Source organism: Plectropomus leopardus, chromosome 18 (assembly GCF_026936395.1).
Source record: "Plectropomus leopardus strain MGB_pleo_1.0 chromosome 18, ASM2693639v1, whole genome shotgun sequence".
Lineage (NCBI taxonomy): Eukaryota > Metazoa > Chordata > Actinopteri > Perciformes > Serranidae > Plectropomus > Plectropomus leopardus.
This window is the reverse complement of record NC_142193.1, coordinates 19,063,317-19,085,521: the sequence shown is the minus strand read 5'-3', so window position 1 is coordinate 19,085,521 and position 22,205 is coordinate 19,063,317. Positions and strand designations below refer to the sequence as shown.

Genomic DNA, 22,205 nt, shown 5'->3' with positions numbered 1-22,205 from the left:
AATATTCTTGAGTTTTGTTTATGCTTCCCTGTCTTAAAATCACAACCATTGCCAAAAAATGCCACAAAGTCAAGACTAGAGAAAAGAAGAAGGCTTTTATTGGGCTATAATTTACAGAGGACGGGGAGAGGAAAGACAGGACGAGCATGTATTCATCGTTCATGTTTCTGTATTCTGCTGTGATTGCTGCTTTTGTTGTTGCGTCTGAATACTCAGTTCCTCCTCTAGACGCTCTTTAGCCCGCACCACCTGGACACAAACAATAAAAATGACTTAGAAAAAAAGGGAAGACACTTTAAATAACCAAAACAACATCTCACTCAGAGAGGAATGGCTTAGTGATAAAAAATGAGTAACATTTTTAACAAGATGCAGTTCAAAGAATGGATTCCTCCCACACATACACACAGATTCACATCAGCCACAATTTGAAATTTAACGGACACAAAGACAGAAATAATACTGAATGTTATTTTTAAAGCACTCTTTCTCAAAATTGTGACCTGACTTGAAACTGCAATAAGGGGGGAAAAAAGCCACTGGAAATTTAGCTTTAAACAGTAAAACTGCATAAATCAAAGCTGAGTGTGTCATTAAGCCTCCACAAAAGTCTGAATGAAATAATCGTTAACTATTAGAAAATCTAGTTTAAAAAAAAAAAAAGCTTATTTTGTTGTTTTGCCCATTTCTGAAGACTGTGTGGACGTAGCAGAACGTTTAATGGCATCTCCCTCATGAGTCAGTTACATATATATCTTAAATTAATCTATCATGAGCAACTTACATGATCAGTCTCCATGTGGGGGACATCAGGGACATGTGATGTCTGGAGAGAGGGTACAGCTCCAGCTGTCGTAGCCATTTTGCAAGCCAAAATTACTGGACGTGTCTTGGGGTAAATGAGCGCTGCATATGCGGAAAGTTTTGTAGACAACTCGAGCACGGCTCACCAAAAAAGAAGCTTTCTCCGAGTCAACCGCAATAAAAATGACAAATTTTCACCCTCTCCGGTAGATACGCACGCAGGGACCGCACAAACAAGAACAACTGCACCCACTTGTGCGTCTCGGAAATGAATTGCAAATTTTTCGTAATAAATGTCCACACAAGCAAAACCCAATATCAAGAAAATCAAGAACACTTAAAGTAGAATTTTTTTTAATTTGAATAGAAACCAATTTAAAATACTGTCTAAATGTTTATTTTTATGTACAAAAGACCCTAAGTGACATGGTTAGAAGGATATTGTGGATTTTGGTTTCCAGTGGCTTTAGTCATTTTGGGACAGCCCTGTACTGCCACCTGTCAAGCGGTATTTTTAAGAAATGCGCACACTGGCTTCATATTATTTGGAAACTCGGGAAGCAGCATCAGTGTGAGTCAGTCAATATCACAAACAGTTCAGAAAATCTTTCAGAGAGAGTGTGCAAACATTCGACTTCATGTCACGGTTTGGTCACCGTGTCTTGAGCTGGATTTTTAAGTATTTGGTTTCATCATTTCATGTTGTTATGTTTCTTTTCTATGTTCTTGTGCAGTTTTTACATTTTTATGAACTATAAACACATTGAAATTATAAGACATGTTGCTTTAACTGTCCACTCTACAGCACATGTGAACAGAGGAACTGAATACATTTTGATAACAAAGTGAAATGTATAGCGTCAAAAGATACGGAGCACTTACTTTTGATTGGAGGTAAAATGAACCGCCCACTGCCTTGTCGTTGACTTTAAAAAGGTGCTCGTAGTTCTGAAAGATAGAAATATTTTAATGTCAGTACTCAAGTCACAGCATTTTATGTACATTTAAAGGGACAGTGTGTAAGATTTAGGGGAATTCAGTTGCATCTACTGGTGAAAATTGCAGACTGCAGCCAGCTCTACGATAAAGGTCTCACCCTCAAAACAAACAGACCTGTTGATTTAAACTGGTAAAAACACTGACTAACACAGTTTAACATTTTTAAAAAAAGCATTTTTTTCCAATGCTCTCCATCATGCCTATCTATAGCGAGTGTTTGGTTTGTGTGCGGGTAACTGTAGAAACATAGCAGTGCAAAATGGCGAGGAACTGCTCCCTTATACAGATAAAAACGGCTCATGCTAAAGTGACAAAACACTACAGTTTTTAGTTTCAGATGATTTACACTATAAACATATTTTTCCCACTTCTGCCAATATATTAGCTAATTAGCTATTATTATTATTATTATTAGCTAATTCCTACTGCTCTTAATGGTTTGGGACCGGCCTACACTGCAGACTCTATCATTTTATAAACCCTCACGAGCTCTTCGATCCTCTACTGCTGGGTTTTTAAATACACAAGACAACAGGCAGAGCTTCTGTTCACTGCGCTCTGAAACAAAGGAGCATCCTTCCAAAAGCCAAAAGAGAAGCGGGCTCTGTGAACATTTTAAACGACAACTGAAAACCTATTTATTTAGTCTCACTTTTAATTAACTGAACTTTTGTATTTATTATTTTACATCAGTTCTGCTATTGCACAGTTTTAACTCTTTGTACTTTTGACTTTGACTTTTATACGATGTTCTCATCACAAGTCTTATGACTGTTTATTCTTGTTTTTTCTGTTGCACTTTTTTATTGTGAAGCACTTTGAGCTGCATTCCATATATGAAAAGAGCTCTATAAAGTTTATTATTATTATTATTATTTTCAAGCAATATTTAAGACACACAGGTGCTCGTATTTGAATCAGTTTCGTCTACCAGCGGGACAGTTCCACAGTTTGTGCAGACAGAGCAACATGTTGACTGTAGCATGTGTTTGCTACAGTGAATGAAAAATCCTGAAACAGAGTGTGAAATGGACAGAGAAAACTGTACTGAGCCGACTGCATTATAAAAAGGCTTAAAGGCTCTGTAGCTCGGTACCAACATTTTGTCAGCTGAAATCTCCTCGAGACAGAAAGTGTGTTTGTACCTTCTGAATCTCTTCAGGTGTGAGTGTGGTGACGTTGAGGATTTGCTGCGCCTCTTGCAGGCTCATTCCAGTGATGCTTGAGGCTGCAGCAGACTGCTGACCTGCGCGGCTCCTGGCCTTCGCCGCTGCTTGACTGGCTGCAGGAGAAACACAACAGAAATACGACACCTGAAACATAATTTCATTTGACAACCTAAAAGAATGTAAAAGCAAAAATCTTAATGTAAAGCTGCAATTAGGGCTCATTTATCCAATTTTAGCAAAATCATATCTGGAACATAAGATTTTATAATGTTACTCAACAGATTTATGTTGTAGATAGATGTAGATTTTACATTACGGCATTTTAAACTATTAAGTGAGTACTTAATAATTTAAGTATATATTATAGTATATGGATCATACCTGCAAATTCTTGCTGTAAAGCACGAGCAAATGCACGTCCAACCACCTGTGCGCCCATCACAATGATCTGTGCAAGATATTTGGCCTGCAGAGGAAATTAAGAACAACTTCATAAAACTCAAACATTAATCACAAAAAGCAGTTAGCTGAATCCGCATTGAATCATGGGAGTTAAAAGAGAGAGTATAATAATCATAGATATTTCTCAGTAGTCTCTTTACCAAAATTCATCCAGAACACACAAACAAATATTTCACAATTAAAAAAACTTTAGCAGGCATGTCTTGAACTCTCTTGGCTAGATATATTTTATATATATTTAAAAAAATCATGCAAAACAACAAACAATAATAGCAATGTAAACAGCTAAAAACAAAAAAACAGGATAACAAACATGTTATGGTGTAGAAGTATATTTAGAAATATTTACACTCAATTAAAACAAGACCTGAAATAAGGCATTTAAACATCCGTATTGGTGGAAAAGTGATCAAGCTTAAGTTTTTTAAGCAGATTATTCCATGTATAACGTGCACTGTAAGAGAATTGAACTTTTCCTAGTTCTAATTCTGATTTGGGGAATGTGGAGCAACAAGCTATTCTGCAACTATGAATATGTGATGTGTGAGTTTAAAGTAAAAAGGAATGAAATAAAGGGAGGAAGCATCCGTTTTAAAGCTTCATAAATAAAAAAAACAAAGCTGATCTCGCCTCACAGCCAAATGTGGCCAGCTGACCTTTTGATAAGGTGGCAGCGCTGTAGGGATCACCGGTTATGAACCTTAGGTCTGAGTGATATACAGATCTACTGATCTTAATGTAGAGGCAACTTTTCCATAAATGACATTTGCATGATGAAATACCTGTGACCAATCACACCTGAAGCACTTTTTGCACTTACTAAGGGTTTTTTCCTTAAGTCTAAATTCTTGCTTGTGATGTACGTCGCTTTGGATAAAAGCGTCTGCTAAATGAAATTGTAGAATTGTAGATATACACTATGTACTGTGTAAAAAAAGGGAAACAGTTCTTATTTCTGCATAAAAAGCCAATTACTGTTCTGAATTTATTAGTAGGGATCAAGGTTGGAAATGAGCACCAGCCACCAACCAAATGCTGGTGAAATATGCAAGTGGCTGCAGGATTTGCTTTACTCACCAGCCCAAAGACAACGACCGTCCACAAGCCATAAAAAATCACTTCCAACCCCGGTAAGGATTCAAAGATTCAAAGATTCAAAGTGTTTATTGTCATATGCACAGTATGGAAACATGTTTCCCTGTACAATGAAATTCTTACTTTGCTGTCCACAGAATGCCTAACATTTAGCAAATATAAAAGAAATATGAAATAGAAATTTAAACATTTACAATAGAAGAAATGTAGAAATTTACAATAGAAGTAGAAAGAACAGTGCAAATAAGGATAAGGTAAGGATGTCAATATGGTGAGAAAAAAATCATATATATATATATGTTGGCCTGAGACTTTTGCACAGTTACTGCAGGCACAGAAACACTGATCTGAAGTCAGGAGGAGGAAACTGTCTGCAGGTGCGGGTCTGAGAGGAAACCTTTAGCTGTGAACTCTGAGCGTCTTTATCTGCGGCATGGCTGCTTAGACGTGAATTCACTCACATGTTGGCACATTAGTTTCTGCCTAAAACAAATGAACATTGTCGCGTAAAGAGGAGACAGCTGTCTTTTGAGGAGACAAACTGCGACAGAGACACACAGCAGCGTCACACCGTCTCGTGCTAATGCTAACGAGCGTAAGCTGACTCACTATCGTTATCGTTATAAACACTGCAGAATGTCTTCTTACCATTTTGAGGTATTATACAGGTCCTTCAGACAGTGTGAGACTCCTGTTTTCACACATGTACAGCATGTACACTGATGAAGGTTATTTTTAAGGGTCAAAGTTCAAGGAAGCACCGACGTCACAGATTCAAGATAAATCACGTGGACAGACTTTTTTTTAATACTGACACCTGCTGACAGGGAGGTCAAACTGCAGCGTCTTTTCCTCCCAACAGTCTTCTAAATTGTTGACAAAATGCGACCAAAAACAATATATTTATTTAACTTAAAGGCAGAGAGATCAGCAAATATATGAGGGCAGCTACTCCATAATAAAACAACATATTTTATAAATTCATCATAAAAATATTTTGCACAGTATAGTAAAGAATGTGTTCAATTTGTTTGGGACTTGCTTTTTTACTCTCTGCTGCATTTCTCAGGATTATTTTGTGGTAGAATATTCAAACCGGCAGCAAATCAAAGGATGAGATCTCAGCATTTGGTGATTTGTGAATAAAATCAATAGTGAATTTGTGCCAACCAGTCCCATCGGGGATCTTTTAAAGTTATGATGAGTAATAATTAAAGCTATCTAGATAAATAAAGCCATATAAATAAACAAATAAATGGCATTCAAAATAATGATAAAAAATTAATAATGTAGCATTGTTTTAAATCTTTCAAAATACACTAACAAAAGTTCCCACATGCCAACCAACTCCGCTCACTTTAACTAATCTTTGTGATGAAGTTATATTAGCTATCTTCCCCCCTTTCATCACAGACTTCAGATCTTTTATCAAAATATAGCTGATTCCTTTGTCTATTTCAAGGGAAGTAACACTTTACCAATATCTCTAACAGGGTTTTATAAAAAGTTTAGTCCACAAACCACTTTTTTACTTTAGATTCTATAAAACTGAAATGTCACCTTCACCAAACAACGTTAGTGACTTTCAGATGTGTTAACTAAGTAGATGAGTGAAGTTAAAGAAAACATTTTAATGTTACATTTTTGTTTCTGTGACTTTCAGAGGAAAATAGCTGTGCGCCAGCAACAAGTTTAATTGACAAATATTATTGTATTAAGTTTATTTTATACACTTTCAAAATTTTCTTTGCCTGTTTATGCCAACCGACTCCACCAACAAGATCTTGATGTTTATGAGCTCAGAAATCACTTAAACCATTCCCACAAATCTATTAACAATGATTTTTCATGGCGACTTCACCACAAAAGCACAAGCTGGGTTCAAAAATGTGTTTATTGCAAGACAATATTGAAAAAAATCCACAAACCATTCCTCAAGTACAACAGACAAAAAAACACCAATGCTTTACTCACTGTATAAAAAAGAGAGTTTTCTTTTTTTAACACAATGGAAGGCAAGTAATCCAATCCCAATATTACAAAGTATGGTGTCTGAGAACCACAAGCACATACAATGTACATCACAAACACCTACAACACCTGCAGTTCACCTGTACAACGCGATGTGCACGACCATGCATGGCTGAATCGATCCATCAAAGATTGTTATCAAACGGTGGGTTCAAGCCTGGATTAGTGGAGATATTGCTGTTATGGCTGCATTTTAATTCATTAATACTGTAGTTATTTTCTAACTGCCAACATGATTACTTACTACTAGTAAACATTAGATACGAAAATTAGCTCATTTAAGCGAAGAATATCCCCAAACATTCGGAAAAACAAAAAGATCATGATTAAAAGTTCCCCAGCAATAAAAGGAAATCTAAGAGTACACAAAGGCCGCTCTAAAAACTCCAAAAAGGAGGTGGTTTGGCTTTGAATGCATAACAACAGTCCCGTTTCCTTGACCTTTAAGCCCTACTTTTAAGACTATTATAAGACTACCAGATGGCAAAAACATTCAATCAGATCTAACTTGTACAAATACAGTAACACATTATGGTGAAAAATGGCATTTTACTCTATCATTGGCTAACAAAGAAAAAGTGAACTTAATGTTTATATCATAAGAAACTCCAGTTCATGGCCAAACATGAACACTGGTGACCCTGTTGTATCCTCAGTGTGGTTTTTGCAGCTGAAGGCTTAAGCATGTTACAGTAATCGTGTGTGTGTTTTACCTGATCAAACAGGAAGACGTGTTTTTTTTTTTTTTTTGTATTAGATGCATGATGTTCACTTATTTAATGAGATCATCAACAACATTACATCTTTCAAAAGACACATTGTGACTGTGTGTGCTCACAGGACTGGCCAGTAGAAAAAAGCAAGCAGTGGTCCAAAGTGGAGGTAATTGTGCACACACAGGTTAACAACTTTGTATGCATTGGTACACAACCTGGCATCTTAATATAAGGAAATAATACTGAGTACAAGAGGAGGACATATATATATATATGTATCAGGACACCTCTGTGTTTAACATGGTGTTAAAGGAGCAGTGTGTAAAATGTAGGGAGCTTGAGTGGCGTCTAGTGGTGAGCATTGCAGATTGCAACCAGCTGAAAGTTCTTCCAGTTCGCATTGTTCAAGAGGATTTTACTGGAAGCCGAATTAAGTGCAGAGGTCTCTTTCACATCAAAGCAAACAGATCAGGTGAATAAAACCAGTAAAACCTCTGAATGAAGCAGTTTAATGTTACAAATCAGTGTTTCTCCTATGCAGTTTGGCATGTTGCAGACGTGTGCTCTCCTTGTTTCTGATCCAGTTGTTCGGGGTGTTTTTTACCATGAGCCGAATAATCCGCTGAGGTCTCCTCCTCTCCAAAACAAACTGACCCAGCATTTTAAATCAGTAAAACCACTGAATAAAGCAGTTTTATGTTAAAAATCAGTGTTTTAGTCCCCTGCGCTCTCATCACAGAGGGGCTGCTAACTACAGCGGTTGATGGAAAAAACACAAATGGCCCTATGTAGAGCCAGCCTTTGGTTTGTCCATTCTGGGCTACTGTAGAAACATGTGGTTCAACATGGTGAGCTCAGTGGATGGGAACCATTCAAAAAACGCTGAGACACCCTTTTTGACCCCATGATACAAAGCATTTGATTGTGGGCTTTTATCGCGAATCATTTTAATAGTTGCAGAATCCTAATTTTCACCAATTTCTTTATATTTCAACCCAAGGACGACTGCAGATGTCTCAGGTAAACAAATGACTCACCACCATATTTTATGATAGCAAACCACTTATTGAGCCTTTTGGAAAGTGCATTTTTACACCATGATTTCTTGTTTTAACCTCCTTTAAGGACCTGCTCCCTATGTAGATATTAGCGGCTCATTCTAAGATAACGAAAACCTGTAAATTCTTATTTTCAAGTGATCACACACTAAAGAAAACATACTTACTATATTATATTCCATTTCTGCCGGTGTATCCCCCTAAATCCTACACACTGGACCTTTAAACCACGGCCACATATCACTACCAAAAACAGAAACTGTGCTTTTCTGTTACAACTGGTAATACAGCATAGGGCAGAGGTATTATTGCTATGATTGCCTGCTTTTTAATACTCCTTGAACTGACTTAGAACGGTGGTTAACCTGAAATATGTTTGAGGTGTCCTGATACATGATTTCAATAAGACAACTTTTAAAATGTAATTGTTGTTTTATCTTGTACGATGGGATTTCTTCACAACATAATGAAAAGTTTGACATAATTTTGTAGTCTACGTTAACATAACAAAGCAGTTATTAAGACAGATTGATCCCAGATTGATTTCTGAAATATTTAAGGATTACAGCTGAAAATGATTTTCATATCAAATTTCATGCAGTTGTATATGAACACCAAACTACTGTTGACAACATGACATCTGATTTTCCAAACCTTAACAGTTATTGTGATACATACTAATCTCAGACCGTGTTAGTTATTGTGATTTTTTTTTCTTTCCAATATCATTTATACTTTCACATTGTACAGTTTTCTTTGTGCGCTGAGATGATTAAGCTCAGAGGACGTGTGGGTGGCACCATCGCACACACACATGGCAACGTGACTTGACAGTTGATCTTTCCTCTCTGCTGTTGGCACCATGACTGAACCAAAGGCAAGATGGCGTCGCCTCTAGTCATCCTGGACAAGACAACAGCCACAGTTGGCAAAGATGGATGAGAGAAATGGAATGAATTTGCATTTCCTTAAACCTCATCAGTCCCTGCTGTTGTGATGAAATGATGGTTTTGTGTTAATATTTAGCAAAACTGTGTTGTTGGAATCACTTATTATAATATTATACTATGCAAAAATAAAGAGATTTTTAACATCAAACAATTTCCTGCATTCTGGTAATTTTTTTCTGCACAATTTTTTGCCTTTTCTGCAGTTACCTTTATTTAAGTTTTTTTCAAAAGGGAGACTTTTTACACAAACTCTCATTTAAAAATGTCTTTGCAGTTTCCATTAAAGTAATATAACATTTCGTCAACCAAAAAAAAAAAAAAAACTCCTTCTGTTTTCATTCATTTCGGGTCATTGTAACTAATATTAATAATAATTCTGTAATACCATGATATGGTAAAACTGCAATACTTTCTGAATGACTTATCATACCGTGATAATTTGCTATTGCTGCAACACTTACTGGTTGCAGAGTGTGTAGCTGAAATCATGAAGACAATGTCATTAGAGTTGAGATCTCACAGCAGTGTCCATCACATTCACTTACCCACTCGTCCTCGTCGACCCCCTCGAAGGACTCCTGCGGCAGCGGGTCGTCCATGTTCCCCAGCTTAGCCACCATGGCACTGAGCAGCTGCACCGCACATACACACACATTCAGTGTTAAATCATCAGAAAACACAGCTACTTTTTCTCAGCCAATATTACATGTATGTGATGATTTTGAAGTAGATAACATGTATAATAATGACCGACACACTTGATGCAGCTCATCCTCACCTCCTCTTTCTTCTGCTCATCAGTCTTCTCCTCCAGGTAAACAGATGAGGGCAGGTATTTCCTAACTGGAGCCTCTTTGGGGGCCTCGCTCACTGAAGGAAACACACACATAGTGTCACAAACAGAAACATAATTGGACATATCCAATACTGACAGAGTATAAAAGTAAGCATCTTCATCTAAAGCTACAGCCATGTTAGACAAGGTCACATGGTATGCATTCATTTGGTCCGTGTCTACACCTGGCGTCATGTCTTTGGGCTTTAGGCTGATCTTTTTGTGTTGGCCGTTGGAGCCAGACAGCCAGGCAGAGGCAGTCAGCGCTGGCTCCCAACTGACAGCGGTGTCCGAGTACACATCATCCTGGAAAAACTCTTTCTGCAGACACAGAATCACACATGGAGTTATTTACACTTTATATAGTTAAAGCAACAGCCTACCAACTATAAAGCAAGAAATCTCTGTCTGTGTGTTGTCAGACTATTTCAAGAACCATTCATCTGATCTACATCACACTTTGTAGGTGTACTGCTGGGGACCCAAGAATGTGCATTGTCAAATTTGGTGCAATTTGGACATGCAACACTTTCAGTATGAATAAGCTTTCAAAATAGAAGAGAACAGTGCTCTGTGGCTCTGTGCAGCAGCAGGGGTAAAGCTGTGGAGCTCTGCAGAGAGTCAGCCATCTCTTACTGTGTATTTCACTGCTGTTTCTGACCATGAGTAGCTGTGATCTTTAACTTTTTTGTCCTTTGTCATACTTTAACACTAACTACATTATCACTAGCAAAATTACTAAATCTAAATCTACTTTATCATGGTGGTTATGTCAGAATAAGTTACTAATGTGCCTATTTGGAAATTAGTACATCTGCTTAGTGTATTTCATCTTTGTTTCTAACCGCACGTAGCTGCAATTTGAGTGTGTTTTTCCGGGGTGGGTTTAGTGATTTGGGGGCCTATGTCAAACAAAATCTGACTTTACTTTTCACCCTTTCTCTAACTGGTAAGGTTGGTAGTGGATGTGGTAGAAAGAGTATTTTAAAAACCACTGAATATTTGGCTGTTGGTTCATTCAGACACTTTGGTGCTGTAAGGAGAAGCCCCACTCTTTTTGTCTGTCTCTCTCTAACTGCGCTGTCCGGCGATCAGCTGTTTGATCCATGATAATGAAATGCCGCTCGGTTGTCAAATAATCGACTTTATTTTACAGTCAAAGTTGTTCACTGCATTATATGTTTGTTCAACACTTCTACTGTAGCAGTGTTTTGGTGTGAGATTTGCTTTTGTGTCATCATTAGAGCGTGAGACTGATGGTAAAAGGACAATGTGGGCCAGCCAAAAATAACTACCAGGATAGTGTGCAGTATTTTATCCACTAGATGGTGCAGTTAGCTCACCTTGACCCGTGGCACTCTGAAGGCTACTGGCTCTATGGATGTCTTGGTAAGCATTAGTCCAATGGCTACCTCAACATCACGCACGTTGCACTCCGTCTTGGGCAGAAAGGCCAAACCCTGCAACAGGAAACAATTAGAAGTGTAATAGGGTCAATGACATGTAAGGATTCTTAACAAGCCGGCACTAAACCAAACAAAAAAAATAGAATATTGTCACAGTTTTTATACATTTAAAATGTTGTGGACACATAAATTAATATTAGAATTTTTAATTAACATTTTAGTGTCTTTTAATCTAGATGAACTGGCTGTTGCCTTAAAAATGTCATGTGGTGCGATTTGTCTCATAATTAATTAATTTCCTAAACATGCTCAACTTTTTTCTTTTTTTTTTAAACACATTTTTATCTATATTTAGTGTTTAGAAACAAAGTTTGCATTTCTTTTTAGTTAATATGAAAAATGATGAAAAATGATCTCTTATGTTTGTTCTACAATGTCACAGTCACAATAACAGCACGTACAGCATTGAAAATATGACATGGGCTCTAACATGGTAGCTACTCTGGCTATCTATTTACAGTATGCAGATGTGACAGACAGATCATTTAAAATACAATAAAAAATGAATGAAAGTAAGAGGGAGTCCGGCTCAGTACCTTATGTGGCTCAGAAGCATTGAAACTGCTGCACTCAATGAAGTACGGATCCTCAGGGACCACCTCATAAATGTGCGCTCTGGTATCACCCTGGAAAACAAATTAAACAGAGTTCCATCAAATTCTTATGCTGTTCATGTTTTGAATTTAAAATGTACCTTAAATGCTACTATATATAGTTTTTTTTATTTTCTTACTTTTGCAGTGAGGATGGCCACACTGGTGTCGGGGTCGTAGAAAGGGATGAGTGTGGAGGGGGAGATGTCTATAGTGACGCTGGCCACGACTCCAGAGGATAGGGAGTCCGCAGAGTACATGTAGAGTCCTCTCTCACTGCGACTGCAGCAAGACAACAACAAAGAATCAGCGATGAACTTTTCTTTTCACTGACCTACTGGACATATATGATGGTGGTCTCACGCTTTCTCTTTTCCTCAAAGACTTGTAAGTTTCCACAGTTAACAGTTACCACAGTCCAAAATTTCCCCTATGTGGGATAGTAACTGCAAAGAACTTAAATTGATACTTTTTGGTAACTGGGGTTAGCTACAGAAAGCTACAAGAGGAAAAAAATGAGGGGCTGTTTATGGGCTCTGTTGTAAATTGAGCCTTCATTTTTTTGGGAGACCTGACCCAGATCTAGTAGCAGACAGGATTAGGAAGGCTGATAAGAAAAAAAAATCTAAACACCAGTGGTGTCATTATTCTGAAGACATTAAATAGTGCATTTGATATTCACTTCATAATGATAAGCTGAAGCAAAACTATTGTCTATTTCCACTTTAAATATACATTACATATAATAGCGTCTTTGCCATGCATAGTACCTGTCAAATCCTGACACCAGCAGATACTTTCCCTCACACACCCACACCACACGAGCTCCCCTGTGGCCCTCAGGACCTGGGCCCTCCTAAGAGAACAAGAAAACAAGTGTTGTGTATGAGTGTAAGATATTAACATTGAACAAAAATATAAATGCAGCATTTTTGTTTTTGCTCCCATTTTCCATGAGTTGAAATTTCTATACACATCAAAGGCTTACTTCTCCAAAATGTGTCATTGCTTGTTTGTTTGTTTAAATCTAGATTACCAAGCATTTACATAAATCATAATTTATCCACCTGACAGGTATGGCATATCAACATGCTGATTAAACAGCATGATTACTACACAGGTGTGCATTAGGTTGGTCACGATAAGGGGATATTAATATTTTCATCTTCATCACACAACACAATGCTACAGATGTTGCAGGTTTTGAGGGAGTGTGTCATTGGCATGCTGACTGCAGGAATGTCCACCAGAGCTGTTGCCTGTGAATTAAATGTTTATTTTACTACCAGAAGACATCTCTGATGTTGCTTCTGAAAATTTGGCTGTAGAAACAACTAGTCTAGTGAACCAGCCCAGTACCACATGTTTGTTTTTTTAAAAACAAACACATTTTTTATCAAATAACATGGCTCTGAATAGTGGTTTAAAAAAGTTAAATTAAGACGACCCTTTAGCTTTGCAGTGGCTCAGGTTTGATTCTGGCCTGTAGCCCTTTGCTGCATTGCCATTCCCCTTTTCTTTCCCACCTTTTAAGTCTATTTATGGTTGTCCTATTCATAAAGGCGAAAAAAAAATAAAGAAGAAACTAATAAAAAAATGTAAAAAATAAAAGAGGTGTAATTAAATGAAATTTATGTATGAATGCAAGAGCTGTTAAATGTATGTACAGCAGATGGAGTGAAGCTACATACGTGTTTACCTTTGTCACAGTACACTTAAAGACAAATGTACTTTTCTTAATTGCATCCTCCCACATTTTTGAAAGTGCTGTATATACCTGCATAGGTGCAGTAGACTTGCGGGGGTCGTAGATGCGAACCTTCCCATCTTTGCACACTGTGGCCAAGAGCTTACCATCTGGGCTCCACGCCATGCCGAAGATCTGAATATCATTCACACGAGGAAACGAGAAAGAAGAAGCTCAGAGAGTTATAAAATGAAAAGTTTGACCTCTTTACTCCAGTGAGTTTAAGTGAACAGATGCAAATGTCTGAAGTTTCTATATCGATCATGTTTTATTTATTTTGTCTTGTTTTCCATGATTTGTGGATCTTGGTCACCTACCTGGTCCTGGTGTCCAGTGAGTATTTTGACCTCTTCCTCGCTCTCCAGGTTCCACAGTCTGACTGTGAGATCGTAGGATGAAGACACCAGGAGTCCGCTGGCTAAAGGATGGTACTTAATGGAGTAAATCTTCTCCGTGTGGCCTGCGAGGGGTCACAACAGCTGTTAATCAACTGAACTCTTACTGTATTTCAGGCTTGTCAATCAATCTATTATAGAGAAAACTAAATTAAGGTGATTTCAGTAGGTGGGTGGAATCCTACCTTGCAAGATGAGCTCAGGTTCAGTCAGGGTCTCTGTCAGCCCTCCCTCTGGTACCTGCCACACCCGGATCTTTGCATCATCACCAGCTAGCACAAACAGAGAGAGAGAGACAGGCATGTCAAATTACATTAATGCACTTATTAGGACAGGCAGTAAATAGACCATACCGCTGCAGACACTCACACCTACACAGTTCATGTAATCTCTTACCAACAGCAAGCCGGTGTGTGTCAAAGGGGTCCCAGGAGAAGTCGACCACATTGACAGAGTTTTGGATGGTGGGCAGAGCTGTGTCTGGTAGCCTGCCAGGCTGAGAGCGCTGAGGAGAGGAATAAAAACAGGCACTCACACACAGTACCCAGGAGTCTAATTTAAAAGTCCAAGTAATTGAAATAAAAAGGAAAAAAAGACCAAAAAGAAAAAAATGATCAATTTAATAAGGACTCTGCTCTGGATGGTGAAATTATATAACTGCCACCTGGCTAAAGACGTAGCCCCCAGCATAAATTGGTGAAGAGACGGCGAGGAAAAAGTCTTAAAAATGGGGAAAAAAATCACAGCAAGATTACAGTTAAAAGGACGGATTTAACAACAATGGTCCCTGTTTATACAGGCAATGCTGGAACTCTAGTCACCTCTTCTTTTTTAAAAAAAATTATTATAATTAATATTATTATTATTTATTTTTTATCCCCTTTTCATGGTTTTGTTATACATATATCTATAGTTCTTGTGTTCTTTTCATTAGACTGTAAATTGTAAAGCATGGGCTTTGTGCTGATCCAATAAGTATATCTTGGAAAGCAATAAAATGATTGAAGATGTATTTATAACAGTTAAATATGGACAGAAAAAGATTTAAAATATGACTAATATATGAAGAATATTGTAAGAAAAAAAGACAAACAACCAATTTTTAATCTAATTTCAAGCTGCTACTGTACCTCAAAGACGGCGATCTGGCCCCCGGAGATGGCGAGGGGCACTGCCATGCGTTGACGGTTGACACAGAAGCCGTCACACTCTCCTGGCGTGGTCAGGTTTAGGCCACGCAGGTTGGTGAGGTGTGTGTCCCGGTGCATCACTGCACCCTGGATGTGACGGAACTTGGAGGTCGGCCCTGCATCAGAGATATTTCTAAATTAACAAGCAGCTTTGCAGCTAAAGAAACAAAATGTTAAAACGGCAGACACCATAATGAGTAACGAGAGGTTTCAGGTGCTTATCCTGCTTTAACTAATTTACTGATTTCATACTTGTGTCTATAATGTGTTTGCTAGTCTATGAAGTGTCTGTACAGATTATGTCCCACTGTTGACACCTAATTATACAGCTGTGCAATGACAATAAAGTTATTGATTGAATGAGAGATTTCAGATGTGTGTGTATTTATACCCAGCATGCTCTGGATGGCCTTGGCACTCTGGCTGGGACTGGGGCTGGGGAGGAAGCCTGAGGAGAGGCCGGAGGTGGAGGAGGGAGAGCGGGATGGGGCAGCACTGCTACTGGGAGTGCTCAGAGGACTGCTGGAGGTGGAGCAGCCTCGAGCTGGATCCTGTAGAACAGTACACTGGCTGATAAGAGTTTTTACTACCCCCCGTTTTAGGACTGAATTCCCGATAAATAATTAGCAACTGCCATCACTAATGATGGATTATTAGTACAACCAAATGCAAGACCAAGTGATACAAAAGCATTTTCTACCTCCTTGCTCCCTCCGCTGGTCAGCTCCTTCTTTGCAGCTGGAGCCTTTGGTTTGGGCTGTTTGTCTGGATTAAGGCTGACTTTCTCCACCTGAGGACAAACACAGCTGAAGGCTTGAGGCATTCCAACAGTGTGAAGACTGGATAATCTTGTTGAGAGCGGAGAACCTTTACCTGCTTGTTCCCTCCGTTCCACCACTCCTCAGCAGACATGGCTGGAGTTGTGCCCACCGTGTCGGGGTAAAGATCTCCCTGAAACTCATGACCTGAATGCTGAAAGACATTGTGACATTGATACTACTGAATATTGAAAAATGGCGTCATTCAGTATCAAAGTACGATTTAATAATGTTGGTGATCGGCTGTCTAACATTGTAGAGGAATGCAGGAAAGACTCTGTGCTCATGTGAGAGTGTGTTGTACTTTGAAGAGGCCTGGCTACAGTGAGCGTCACACTGATGTAAATAATGTCTAAGAAGAGATAGAAAATGTGGCTCCATTTGATTCGGCTCGGTGCCAGTAGCGCAGGATGCAATATATATACAAAAAGGACATTGTTGTGAAGATTGGCAACACGTCGAATTTGATGAAACACTTGAATGTGCAGGGTGGCACAGTGGTGCAGTGGTTAGCACTGTTGCCCGTCACAGCAAGAGGGTTCTGGGTTTGAACTTGCCAGCCGGGCTGAGGCTCTTCTGTGCAGAGTTTGCATCTTCACCGTGTGTCAGCGTGGGTTTTCTCCAGGTGCTCCAGCTTCCTCCCAAAGTCCAAAGTTATGCAGGTTAATTGGTGACTCTAAGATGCCAGTAGGTGTGAATGTGAGAGTGAATGGTCTGTCTCTGAGTGTCTGCCTTGTGATAGTCGACCTGTCCAGGGTAATGACTAAATACATGGTGTAAATTTAAGAAAGTTTCTCTGGGATCGACTGCAAGAGAAAGAATAGAACGAGCTATCTTTCTCTCAGCATTAAAGTTCCCTGAACTTTAACGAATCAGTTCTGGGGGAGTTTCCCTCAAAGTCTCCTCCTCGGCGGTCACATTAATCTACAGTAAAATGCCCAATCTCTCAGAGCTCTAAAGCTTCTGCGTAAGGAAGAGGATGCTCGGTGGATTGATATCATGAGTCCGAAAGAGATTTTAACAGAAAAATATCTTCAAAACTTCTTTCAGTGGAAAATTGAGAAGTGCTAAAACAGTACACTAAAGAGCTGAAACAGAAAACTTAAATGTTTTAAATGGTTAATATGTTTTTAAGTTATGAAACTGCTTTGAGTGTTTAAAAATGCTAAGGAGCATAATGTGTGATGTAATTTTGTTTTTGTTGAAAAAAGATTTTATAAAATTTGTATCAAAAAAGTATTGTTCAGGAAGCAGTATCAAAATGAAGGTATCTGTATCAACACTTAGATGAATCTGCTCTAAGTGCTTGCATGCCAGTAATTTCTGTACGTAAACACACCTTGCGAGGGACTTGATAGCTGATTGGCACAATGCAGCTGTCTGTCAGCTGAAGCACGCGCATTACTTCGCAGGACATGACATCCAATGCCATCTTCGGTACCATGGCAACTCCTCGTGTTGAGGTGTCCGTCAGACAGTGGCTCACTGCAGAGATGAAAAAAAAACAAACAAACCCAGAAATAGAAGGATCAGATAGCAGAAGGAAGTGCTGTAATAATGTGACCAGACAGATAAATAGTGAATTTACCTTGCGTGAGGAACGGCTCATACGTGGACACTTCAAAGCAATCAACCACAGTCTTTCCCTGTGTCAGAGCGCACATCATTAAATCATACATTGTGGTGAATCGGAGAAATAAATAAGTTTGTCTCACCACGATTATCATCAGCTCATACATAAAATATGTATTGCACTAAAGACAGTTGACCTTCAAAGCATAGAGGCTCCTGATTTGTGATACAACTACATAAAACTTTTCAGCCATAAATCCTTACTTTTTAAACCATTTCTCAAATATGATTTCAGAGAAAATAATAACAATAAAGGGGTTGAGTTAATTTGCTTCTCACCATGCCAGCTAGTATGAGCAGACTAGTGTCATCATCAAACAGAGGGATCACCATCCTGAAAAAAAAAAGAGACAAGAGAGGGAAAGAGACATTCAGATCACACTCAGAAACAGCACACCGGGGAAGTGCACCTACTATTACATATAAATCTGTTACATGGGCAGATAATGAAACATTGAGCCCCTGGGCACAGATATGCACAGGGCCAGACTACCTCTACTACTTCAGAGAAAGATACAAAGACATTGTGGTTTTGCCTCTTTTTTGTTGTTATGCATCTCTTTGTGAGGTGCTTTGCCCCTTTTTTTAGTTATTTTGTGTCTCTTTGCAGGTCCTCTGAGTGAAATTTTGCAGGTCATGCCAGCGGGCCCCCCAATACTGTAACTGACAGGCCTGCTCATTAATTCATTCATGATTGCAGGATCTGTAGGTTGATGTTTTAAGAAGGCACCACTAGATGGAGCAATATGCTCAATTTGAGGGGAAAAATGGTACTGTACTATCAGGTCAGACCTTTCGGGCTGTGTTTTGATTTTTATCACTGATTTGCATCGGCACAGTAGGAAACAGTCTGAAAACTCTATTAGACATGATAGTTTAAACAAATGCAGAGTCAGAGTCAGACACAATGACTAATTTCTTTTTCTTAGTGTTTTTAACTAACACAATAAAGGCAGAAAAAAAAGGTTATTATCAAAGACAAACATAGGATAAAACCCAGAAGAAAGATGCAGGAACGTTAAACGAGCTGAGGACTGGTTCCAAATTGTCCAATCCACCAAACTTGTATGCCTCCTAGCTTATAAATTCCTTTTATCAGCGCCAGCATGTTTTTCTAACAGTTGAGCATTGCAAAACAATGATGTCAAACTCATGAGTCACTGCAGAGAACGTAAAACAAGAAGTCATGGTGAAGAGGAAGAAATGGTCCAAAATATGGCCTCATTTTCACAAAGAAAGAGATCAGCAGTGCTGCTTGTTATTTCTGTAAAATAATAATTTCAAGTAAGGCTGGAAACAACAGCAATGTGCTATTATTATTATTATCATTATTATTATAATACTCTTTGACACTCTACGCAGGAGTGCCACTGCTTCCCAACCGAGCAGCACTTCTGTTACTCAGGGTAAATATTCTGTTATAATAATATCAAAGCCACACAAGCAGACTTAGCAGACATTTCAAAAACGAATTAAACCTGTGTAGGCCTAATTCCAACACAGAAAAGTGATCAGATATCAATATGGGAATCTATAAAGAATAAGACCAATGAGCAGAATAAAAAATGGCTTCGGTGTCAATAAAATTTCATCAACTGCCATCCCTGGGAATATGTTTCAAGATGGATAAATTGTCAAATGGACAAAGAAAAACACACTCAAGGCTTCCTACAACAAGAGCTGCAAGTAGTTATTATTTTCAGTATTGCTTAATTTGCTCAGAATGTTAAGAAAATTGGTGCATTTAATTCAGCAAAAGGACAGATCATAGTTTCCTAAATTGTCCAAAACCATTGCACTGACTGAAAAACAACAAGTTTTTTTTTTAAATTTTCATTTAAACTTCAAAATCTCTGCATTTAAGTCTTCAAATTTGGTAAGGTGAAACTACAGAATGTTTTTGCTTGAGAAACAACTTTAATGATTAAAAATGGGCAATAGCTGCCAATTAATTTCTTGTTGATCCACCTCTACCACAAATAGGGTTGCAACTAACTGTTATTGCTTCTTAAAAATTAATATTTCAGTTATTTTATTTATCTATTTTATTTTTGATTAAAAAATTATTGTATGGTGTATAACATATCAGAAAATATGGAAAAAATGTCAATCAGTATTTCCCAAAGCCCCAGATAACATACTCAAATGTCTTGTTTTTTCCACAACCCAAAGATATTTAGTTTAAAGTCATAGAGCAGTAAAGAAACAAGAAAATATTTGCATTCAAGATGCTGGAATGAGAGAATTTTGACAGTTTTTCCTTAACCCGTGAATCAATTTTCAAAATAGTTGGAAATTAGTTTTAATATCTGAAAACTGGAATTAATTAATCGTGGCAGCTAAAACCTGAGACCTCAGCCCAAACAGATCTAAAAAAGGCCACAGTCACCTGCTGACTCTCATGATTTGAGGTAAGAAGATTGAGGGATGAAGAAACTGAATGAGCTTTAAACTCAATAAGAAAAGTACTGTAGTAAACAATCCAAACAGGAAATCGCAGCTTAGACAGAGGCATACGTGCACAAACAGGCAAGGCTGACAAATCTCCCTCATTCTTTCCTTCTTACTATAGTCTCTCATTTTATCAATGAGAGCACATTGTGCTGTTTTCCAGACAGGACAGAGAGTGGCGACCGATCGGACCACTTCACATCACAGATAGGCTGATTGAAGTGGAGAGGCAGTTCCAGTGATTGGCTTATGATGACGACCTTGTGTAATGGTGCTATTCTAGAAGAACGCCGCTTTGCCGTCTCCACAAATTGACTGAAAGTGACAGACTGGTGATGTAATGCTCCATGTATGACAGTATAATGACAGACTTAGTCTGGGTATCTTGAGCAACTGCACATGGTGACACGCAATGGTTTGCACAAGAGTGACAGAGACAGAGTGTGACTGTGTGTCAGCAGTGTATCTGTATGAAAACAGAGGAAGATTTTCAGGATCACTCCGTCACCAAAAACTGGCTGCCACGAGTCTGTGGTCATAATAGCTCACATCCTTTTGTTGCATTAAAGAATATTTTCCAAACTACAGTGACAAGAATCTTGGTATCGTTTTCATTTGAGTCTCGAGTTACATTTCTGGAGGTAATTTTGCTCTTGGCAGTTTTGCAGTAATAGCAGACAAAGAAACAACTGAATGCTGGTCATGACTGGGAACGCGTAAAGGTTTTCGGAAAACTAGCCTGCCAACTGGAAATGGTCTTAAAAAATGAAATATTGCTTTGTAAACTGCATCTGTGTAAAAGGTTGTTTTATTGTTTTTGGAAAGGTTCAAAAGAGGCTATAGTGTATTGGGACAGATATACAGTAGTCACAAATAAGTGAGGAAACTGGGAGTGGGTAACAAAAATTTGAGATGTGTCAGGCAAGATGGGTGGGCAAAAGCTCACAGTTAGCTATGTGATTGACTTTAAGTCCATTAATTGTTTTACTCTGCTGAGAACACTGGATACCGCGTAGTCTAAAAGCGTAGCCTGGCAGTTAATGCAGTAATCGAGTTATTATGCAATGCTGCCCACAGATGTGAGCACTCTGTCTTATTATAGTAAGTGCCGAGGGACACAACTTTCTAAAAAACTACTTCAATTGAGTTTTTGTGTCAGGAAATACTGTGACTGTGGATGTTATGCTTATGTTTTGCTCCAACAAAGGCAAGAAAGCTGATTTGTTATCAAAAGGCTCTTTCCTTGTTCCCTCTTCTCAACCTTGAGTCATCATCTTTATTTTTCATCCCTAACATTTGTCTTTTATGTATAAACAAAATGGATCAGTCTCAGACCTGTTCCTCCTCCTCTCTCTAACATCCCTACCTCTCTTTCAGACCTACGAAGTCAGCGAGGGGCGGCCACGCTTCGTTAGGGCGAGTGTGTGTTCCCATGTCGGAGTCAGTCCACAGGGAGTCCCTAAACACCTCCATTCCCACACCCCTCTCTGCTGCCTGCCCCCCTCACTCTTTCCTTTCCTATTGAAAAACACTACCACCTCGCACCCCGTGGTCTCTTTGTGCCTCCAATCCCAAATTGGTGGCCTTTAAATTGCCTTTACTTTCTCTGCATCCTTATCGCTGGTTTTCTCACAGTAAACGTATGACAAGTCAAACAGCCACATAATAAGAGTGGAGCTTTATCACTGATAATGGCCTCTGTTTACTATCGCTTTCATGCTCCACCTCACCACCAGCCCATTTTCCCACACAGGAAACCACATACATGCATGCATGTGCATATTCAAACTCGCA

The 22,205-nt window shown here is 38.6% G+C and overlaps 2 protein-coding genes across 2 annotated transcripts in view; both read right to left on the bottom strand.

Moving 5' to 3' along the window:
• Positions 1-76: 76 nt before the first annotated feature.
• pam16 (presequence translocase associated motor 16) lies at positions 77-5,332 on the bottom strand. The gene is made up of 5 exons (XM_042504157.2): positions 5,178-5,332; positions 3,354-3,438; positions 2,949-3,085; positions 1,687-1,752; positions 77-249 (listed from the first exon to the last, which is right to left on the bottom strand). The coding sequence occupies exons 1-5, from the start codon at positions 5,178-5,180 to the stop codon at positions 160-162; spliced, it is 381 nt and encodes a 126-aa protein (XP_042360091.1). The 5' UTR covers positions 5,181-5,332; the 3' UTR covers positions 77-159.
• Positions 5,333-6,405: 1,073 nt separating this feature from the next.
• coro7 (coronin 7) overlaps positions 6,406-22,205 on the bottom strand; it is a 144,780-nt gene continuing 128,980 nt past the window's right edge. The window contains exons 10-28 of the mRNA XM_042504153.2: positions 18,240-18,294; positions 17,917-17,974; positions 17,668-17,813; positions 16,384-16,482; positions 16,211-16,300; positions 15,902-16,061; positions 15,451-15,626; positions 14,717-14,825; positions 14,506-14,592; positions 14,243-14,385; positions 13,956-14,060; positions 12,949-13,034; positions 12,319-12,460; positions 12,122-12,211; positions 11,463-11,579; positions 10,305-10,440; positions 10,063-10,154; positions 9,830-9,916; positions 6,406-9,237 (exon numbers count right to left, since the gene is read on the bottom strand). Coding sequence (XP_042360087.2) covers positions 9,229-9,237; positions 9,830-9,916; positions 10,063-10,154; positions 10,305-10,440; positions 11,463-11,579; positions 12,122-12,211; positions 12,319-12,460; positions 12,949-13,034; positions 13,956-14,060; positions 14,243-14,385; positions 14,506-14,592; positions 14,717-14,825; positions 15,451-15,626; positions 15,902-16,061; positions 16,211-16,300; positions 16,384-16,482; positions 17,668-17,813; positions 17,917-17,974; positions 18,240-18,294 — 1,987 coding nt within the window. The 3' untranslated portion in view covers positions 6,406-9,228. The remainder of the gene's footprint in view (positions 9,238-9,829; positions 9,917-10,062; positions 10,155-10,304; positions 10,441-11,462; positions 11,580-12,121; positions 12,212-12,318; positions 12,461-12,948; positions 13,035-13,955; positions 14,061-14,242; positions 14,386-14,505; positions 14,593-14,716; positions 14,826-15,450; positions 15,627-15,901; positions 16,062-16,210; positions 16,301-16,383; positions 16,483-17,667; positions 17,814-17,916; positions 17,975-18,239; positions 18,295-22,205) is intronic.